At 42.4% G+C, this 8,299-nt stretch overlaps 2 protein-coding genes across 2 annotated transcripts; both read right to left on the minus strand.

Annotated features, from left to right (window-relative positions):
- LOC117453407 (protocadherin gamma-A11-like) lies at positions 1–2,406 on the minus strand. The gene has a single exon (XM_034092230.1). It carries the CDS (start codon positions 2,404–2,406, stop codon positions 1–3), a length of 2,406 nt encoding a protein of 801 aa, XP_033948121.1.
- Positions 2,407–5,119: 2,713 nt separating this feature from the next.
- Positions 5,120–7,599, minus strand: LOC117453408 (protocadherin gamma-A11-like). Its single transcript, XM_034092231.2, has one exon. The coding sequence runs from the start codon at positions 7,535–7,537 to the stop codon at positions 5,120–5,122; it is 2,418 nt and encodes an 805-aa protein (XP_033948122.1). The 5' UTR covers positions 7,538–7,599.
- Between the last annotated feature and the right edge of the window lie 700 nt (positions 7,600–8,299).

Consider the following 8,299-nt stretch of genomic DNA (forward strand, 5'->3'; position numbering starts at 1 on the left):
TTAAGTGGCACCACTTCCTACCTCAGGAGAAGAATCACAGTCTCCAAACACTTCAGCAAAGTCTGAAGGGCTTTTCCTCAGAGTCTGGTCAGCAGGCAGTGTGTTGTCATTGGAAGATGACACGAACTTAAAGTCACTGGTTCTGGAACCTGTTGTCAGGTAGGCGTCATAATTGTAAGCGCTGCGTAAAGTTCCTGTTCCGTCAACATCTGCGTAATTAGGAGGGAGATAAGCGCTGGGGATGGCGACTGCTCCATCAAACAACAGTCTGGGCTTTCTCCTGCGACAAAACCTCACACCCAGGATGATGATGATGAAGGTGAGGAAAAAGGTGGACACGGACACCAGCGCGATGATCAGATAAGAGGTCAGTTTGGAGTTCTTCTCATCATAAGAAATATCCTTCAGTTCTGGCACCTCAGCCAAGTTATCAGAGATAAGTAAATACATGGAGCAGGTGGCAGAGAGAGAGGGCTGTCCGTTATCTTTCACTGACACAACAAGGTTCTGTTTCATGCTGTCAGACTCAGAAATGTCCCGCTGTGTCCTGATCTCTCCGCTGTGGAGACCAATAGTGAAAAGTCCCGGATCAGTGGATTTGACTATATGATAGGACAGCCAGGCGTTCTGTCCGGAGTCCGCGTCCACCGCGATCACTTTGGACACCAGAGAGCCTCCGTGTGCAGCTTTGGGGACCAGCTCGGTCATGAAGGAGTTGCCCTCCGGGGCGGGGTACAGTATCTGAGGAGAGTTGTCATTCACATCCGATATGAACACACTGACGGTCACGTTGCTGCTGAGCGGAGGAGAACCGTTGTCTCTGGCCATCACGTGCACTTTAAAACTCCTGAACTGTTCATAATCAAACGTCCTCACAGCGTGGATCACCCCCGTGTCTCCGTTAACAGACAGATAGGAGGACACCGGGGCACCGTTCACCTCACCGGGTAACATAGAATAAATCACCGTACCGTTTTGTCTCCAGTCGGGGTCTCGAGCAGTAACGGAACATAAAGTGGAGCCAGGTTTGTTGTTTTCAGTCACATGTGCGCTGTAGGACTGCTCCTCAAACACAGGTGGGTTGTCGTTGACGTCTGCTACAGATAACTGAACAGTTTTAGAGGAGGACAGAGGGGGAGAGCCCTCGTCAGTGGCAGTGATGGTAATGTTGTAATCAGACACTAGTTCACGGTCCAGTTGTCCTGTGGTCACCAGAGAATAATAGTTTTTAATAGAAGGAACCAACTTAAAAGGCACGTTTTGCTGAATGGAGCAGCGGACCTGTCCGTTATTCTCAGAGTCTCTATCCTGCACGTTAATGATGCCCACCTCTGCCCCAGGTGACACGTCCTCAGGTATGGGGTTAGTCAGGGATTTCAGGTATATTACTGGGGCGTTATCATTCATATCAGTAACATCAATTATAACTGTGGCATACGAGGTTAGACCTAAACTGTCCTTAGCTTCCACGCTTATTTCAAATGAACTTGTTTCTTCAAAGTCAATAACACCACTAACTTTAATTTCGCCAGTTTTAAGATCAATAGAAAATGCATTTACATCGTCACCAGATCCATGGCCAAAGTCATATGTCACATCTCCATTCACTCCTTCATCTGCGTCAGTAGCACTAACTTTAATCACTATGGTATCTGGAGGAGAGTTTTCAGGCAGACTGGCTTTATAGACGGCCTGGCTAAACACTGGGGCGTTATCATTAGCATCCAGCACAGTGACGTGTATGACTACAGTCCCTGATCTCTGAGGAGAGCCTCCATCCAAAGCTGTGAGGAGCAAATTAATATCATTTTGCTTTTCACGATCAAGTTTATTTTCCAGTACAAGTTCAACCTTGTTACTGTCAACAGCAAGAATAAAGTTGTCATTTTTTTGTAAACTGTACCTCTGAACAGCATTTTGACCTATATCTGCGTCATGTGCTTTCTCGATAGAAAAGCGGTAACCCTTTTCAGCTAACTCACTTATTTCTATTTCAATCAATTGTTTTTTGAATGTTGGCGAGTTGTCATTTACATCTTGAACATGAAGACTAACACGATGAAGCTCCAGAGGGTTTTCTAACACCAGATCTACTTTCACAACACACGAGGGTTTCTTGCCGCAAAGGCTTTCTCGGTCCATTCTCTCCGATGTGACCAAATCTCCTGTACTCAGATTAATATCGCAGTTCCGTTTACGAGTCCCCTCAGAATCAACACGGGCCTTTCGGGAAGATAAGGTCCTCAGATCAAGACCGAGATCTTTGGCTATATTCCCAACAACAGACTGGCGTTTCATCTCTTCTGGAATAGAATAACTCAGGTCTCCGTTAACGAAGTGCAGCGCGACAATAAAGGAAGCAAAGCAGAAAATCGACCGCAGCGCAGAAAATCCTTTGTCTCCCATCCTGATAAAAAAAAGGTCTTCGTATTGTTAATCTCCAACCTGTCAAGATTATAATAAAATGTATATAAAAAAATAGTTAATCATCCAACAATGGGTACTGCGAACCATAATAATATTCTCGAAGTTAAAAACGACCGTCTTGGTCAAATACAACCGATCTGCACAGTAGTTGTGGGTGTGGTGGTGGACGTCCGTTCTGTAAGCCGACAGCGACACCTTGAGGCGCTTTATGTCTTCACAATGTAAGGTTATGAAATAGTTTTCCCAAAGTCTAAAATCACGCCACGGTAAATCACTCACATCTGTATGACATATCACTATATGTTGAAAATAACTACGTTATGCAGTATTATCAGAGATGTAAGGTTCAGCACCATGGACAGTGATGGGGAAGATACTTCGATATTTGTTCTTAAATAATAAGTATACATTACCACAATGTTAAGACACTGCATTGCATCTGAGAGCATTTGAAATGTGACTCAAGTAAAAGTACATAACTATAGCAAAATGTACCTAAAGTATCAACAACGTACGTATTCGTTTAGCAGAAACAATCCTTCTGTGACTGATTAGTATATTATCATGACATTAAATAAAGCATCCTATTAAGCCCTTACAAAAAGGCCTAAATGCCTCACACTGCAACTTACCCTAACACTAAGTTATAAAACTATATATAATTGTAGGTATTTTATAGAAAATAAGAAACAAGGTCAGGAAAATAACAAGGAACCTAACTATAATAACGGATAAGCATTTAGCTAAAAAATATAAAAGTAGTGTTGAAAACAAAACAAAAAATAGCTTCCAAATTGAAAAGGTTGATAATAATATAGATTGTTTAATAAATGCAGGTGATTTTTATGGAAAGCTATCGTTAAATAATTTATATATATTATTAAACAACAATATTATTAATAACAATTTAGATCATTATATTACTATCTTTAATTTAGCCTAATCACATTTGATAGTGTTTCTAAGGAAAAATACATCTACAACTGCTCCCTGGAGCCGAAAACCAGGAAGCCTCTTCGCTCTGGCACCTCTCTAACACACATCTTATATCTTCAGTTGTGAATATGCTTGAGGAGTGTTTCAGCAACATGGACAGATGTCACAAAACCAGAACGGACGGAAGACACCAATAGACCAGAGCACTGTTTGTTACACTTTGTCTGATGGCAAAATGATAACTGTTTTCAGACTGCAGTGATGTGATTAAAAGAGTTTCTAAGAAGAACGTATATACACGACCTTATATAGAACCTTATCCATACATCCATGCTGAATCAGGCATAGGAACTGCAGCTGTTTTAATTAATTTTGGACAGTTAACATGATAACTAGTAGAAGGGGCAGGGGATTGAAAAAAATGCTGTGGGACGAACAACGAGTTTATATATATATATATATTAGGGCTGTCAAACGATTACAATTTTTAATCAGATTAATCACAGTTTAAAAATTAATTAATCATGATTAATCACCATTCAAACTATGTCCAAAATATGCCATTTATTTATGTATATAGTTGGGAATGGAAAGATAAATGAAAGAAGGCGGATATATCAATTTAACATACAGTATCTATGTTTATTATAAAAAATGTCTGCGTGTCAAAATGAAAGACAACCCACACACCTATCAATCATCAAACCGTGGGGTCTTAATTCATTACGTGTTGATTTCTATCAACGGGGGAGTACTTCAGGAAAGTCGACAGAGGGGGGGGGGGGCTAGTGGAGTACTTCGTGACCACAGAGTGTGAACGTTGTGATCAGCTGTTTTAGCGCAGTTCTCCAGTGAAGGGGGGAGTCTCCCTCCGCAGCCGGTTGGCGTAGTTTTGGCACAGACCGACGTTAACAGCAGCCCTGTCTGTGCACACGGAGACCGACTCTGTCGTCTGGTGATCTAACCGCCTTCTGGAAACGCTTCACAAGTACGTCGATACGCAAATGCGCTTTGTGAGACAAGTGACGGTACGCATTTCAGATTACGCACATAACCTGCGTACCAGTTATGTGCACCCCTGTACCAGAGCCATATTATTACTATTATATGGCTCTGCCCTGTACTACAGCAAAGGTATTCTCCGTCGGGACTTCCTGCAACAACACCACGCCGTTATCAAAGATGTTCTATTGAGAAGACGATCACTACGTGACAAAAGTTTTCAAAACCGTGGCTACTGAAATCAGTCTTACTAACTGCTGTCTGTGCAATTTACTCCGCGCAAGTTGTCAGACTTTAGTTTGCTTACTTTAACATCATTTTTCATGGTGGGGCTAAGCCATTTCTTGGTATGGGTGTAGCCTACCCCAGCTATACCCTGGCGCTGCCACTGGTGGCACGTATGGGGCGGGCCATTCTGCACATGCGTTAAATGCGTTAAATATTTTAACGCAATTAATTCAAAAAATTAATTACCGCCGTTAACGCGATAATTTTGACAGCACTAATATATATATATATATATATATATATATATATATATATATATATATATATTGTGAAACATCACCCCTAAACCAAATCCAAAAAAACTGTCAATAAAAATTCAGCAAACAGTGGTTATGTAATTTAGAGAATTAAACATTTTGGAAATCTTCTGCTATCCAAAATTAAAAATCCACAAAACAATTTAGCAGGAAGCACACACATTTGCATAATATAAAACGTCGTTGTGCAACAAGTCAGAAACAATACATCAACTATGACAAAGACACGGGAAGGCTCCTACCTCAGGAGAAGAATCACAGTCTCCAAACACTTCAGCAAAGTCTGAAGGGCTTTTCCTCAGAGTCTGGTCAGCAGGCAGTGTGTTGTCATTGGAAGATGACACGAACTTAAAGTCACTGGTTCTGGAACCTGTTGTCAGGTAGGCGTCATAATTGTAAGCGCTGCGTAAAGTTCCTGTTCCGTCAACATCTGCGTAATTAGGAGGGAGATAAGCGCTGGGGATGGCGACTGCTCCATCAAACAACAGTCTGGGCTTTCTCCTGCGACAAAACCTCACACCCAGGATGATGATGATGAAGGTGAGGAAAAAGGTGGACACGGACACCAGCGCGATGATCAGATAAGAGGTCAGTTTGGAGTTCTTCTCATCATAAGAAATATCCTTCAGTTCTGGCACCTCAGCCAAGTTATCAGAGATAAGTAAATACATGGAGCAGGTGGCAGAGAGAGAGGGCTGTCCGTTATCTTTCACTGACACAACAAGGTTCTGTTTCATGCTGTCAGACTCTGAAATGTCCCGCTGTGTCCTGATCTCTCCGCTGTGGAGACCAATAGTGAAAAGTCCCGGATCAGTGGATTTGACTATATGATAGGACAGCCAGGCGTTCTGTCCGGAGTCCGCGTCCACCGCGATCACTTTGGACACCAGAGAGCCTCCGTGTGCAGCTTTGGGGACCAGCTCGGTCATGAAGGAGTTGCCCTCCGGGGCGGGGTACAGTATCTGAGGAGAGTTGTCATTCACATCCGATATGAACACACTGACGGTCACGTTGCTGCTGAGCGGAGGAGAACCGTTGTCTCTGGCCATCACGTGCACTTTAAAACTCCTGAACTGTTCATAATCAAACGACCTCACAGCGTGGATCACCCCCGTGTCTCCGTTAACAGACAGATAGGAGGACACCGGGGCACCGTTCACCTCACCGGGTAACAGAGAATAAACCACGGTACCGTTTTGTCTCCAGTCGGGGTCTCGAGCAGTAACGGAACATAAAGTGGAGCCAGGTTTGTTGTTTTCAGTCACATGTGCGCTGTAGGACTGCTCCTCGAACACAGGTGGGTTGTCGTTGATGTCTGCTACAGATAACTGAACAGTTTTAGAGGAGGACAGAGGGGGAGAGCCCTCGTCAGTGGCAGTGATTGTAATGTTGTAATCAGACACTAGTTCACGGTCCAGTTGTCCTGTGGTCACCAGAGAATAATAGTTTGTAATAGAAGGAACCAACTTAAAAGGGACGTTTTGCTGAATGGAGCAGCGGACCTGTCCGTTATTCTCAGAGTCTCTATCCTGCACGTTAATGATGCCCACCTCTGCACCAGGTGACACGTCCTCAGGTATGGGGTTAGTCAGGGATTTGAGGTATATTACAGGAGCATTATCATTCATATCTGTAACGTCAATTATAATTTTGGCGTAAGAGGTTAGTCCTAAACCATCTTTAGCTTTCACGCTAATTTCGAAAGAACTGATTTCTTCAAAATCAATCACACCACTAACTTTAATTTCTCCCGTTGTGGGATCAATGGAAAAAACATTTACATTTTCATCCGATATGTGGACAAAATTATATGCCACATCTCCATTCACTCCTTCATCTGCGTCAGTAGCACTAACTTTAATCACTATGGTATCTGGAGGAGAGTTTTCAGGCAGACTGGCTTTATAGACGGCCTGGCTAAACACTGGGGCGTTATCATTAGCATCCAGCACAGTGACGTGTATGACTACAGTCCCTGATCTCTGAGGAGAGCCTCCATCTAAAGCTGTGAGGAGCAAACTCATTTCACTTTGCTTTTCTCGATCAAGTTTATTCTCTATCACGAGTTCAACCTTGTTACCGTCAACAGCGAGAATAAATATATTATTTTTTTGCAAGCTGTATCTTTGAACAGCATTTTGACCTATATCTGCATCTTGGGCCTCGTCAATGGAAAAACGGTAACCCTTGTCAGCTGACTCCCTTATCTCCATTTCAATCAAATTGTCATTGAATTGCGGCGAGTTGTCATTTACATCTTGAATATGAAGACTAACACGATGAAGCTCCAGGGGGTTTTCTAACACCAGATCTACTTTCACAACACACGAGGGTTTCTTGCCGCAAAGGCTTTCTCGGTCCATTCTCTCCGATGTGACCAAATCTCCAGTACTCAGATTAATATCACAGTACCGTTTACGAGTCCCCTCAGAATCAACACGGGCCTTTCGGGAAGATAAGGTCCTCAGATCAAGACCGAGATCTTTGGCTACATTCCCAATAACAGACTGGCGTTTCATCTCTTCTGGAATAGAATAACTCAGGTCTCCGTTAACGAGGTGCAGCGCTACAATAAAGGAAGCAAAGCAGAAGATCGACCGCAGCGCAGAAAATCCTTTGTCTCCCATCCTGACACAAAACCAGTTGTTGTCGTCGTGTTAATGTCCAGCGTATTATCCAGATTATAATTAAAAGTACTCCCAAAAAACCCTCTATAATCCAACTCTGGGTACTGCGGACCATACAATATATCTTCCAGGTGTTAACCGCTCGTCTTGGAAAAATACAACCGATTTGCGTTCAGTAGTTGTGGGTGGGGTGGTGTGTAAGCCGACAGCGACACCATGAGACGCTTTATATCTTTACAATGTTAGGTTATGAAATAGTTTTCAAAAAGTCTAAAATCACGTGAAGGTAATTCACTCACATTTATATGGCATGTGGTGTGACATCAGTTGAAAACAAACTACTTTTCATTGGATATAATGCAGATAGAAAAATACATCTCTGATTTAATATGGCACTTTCGCTTTCGTCCATCTATTGATGTCAAGAAAATATGTCTAGTTCAAAAAGATTAATTTGCAGTATTATCAGAGATGAAATGATGAGTGGTGGGGATGATACTTCGATCTGTTTTCTTATAACGTGTTTAAAATACCAAGATTTAAAAAAACTGCATTGCATCGGAGAGTTACATTTGACTTCGGTAAAAGTGCATAATATCTTCAAGAAAATGTACTTAACATATTAAAAACGAACGTGCTCGTTTAGCAGAAACAATCCTTCTGTGACTGACTGATATAATATCATGACATTAAATAAACGCATCCTAACCCCTAACAAAAAGGCCTACATGCATGACACTGCAACTTAACCTAACACGGTGT

This window comes from Pseudochaenichthys georgianus, chromosome 10 (genome assembly GCF_902827115.2).
Source record: "Pseudochaenichthys georgianus chromosome 10, fPseGeo1.2, whole genome shotgun sequence".
Classification (NCBI taxonomy): Eukaryota; Metazoa; Chordata; class Actinopteri; order Perciformes; family Channichthyidae; genus Pseudochaenichthys; species Pseudochaenichthys georgianus.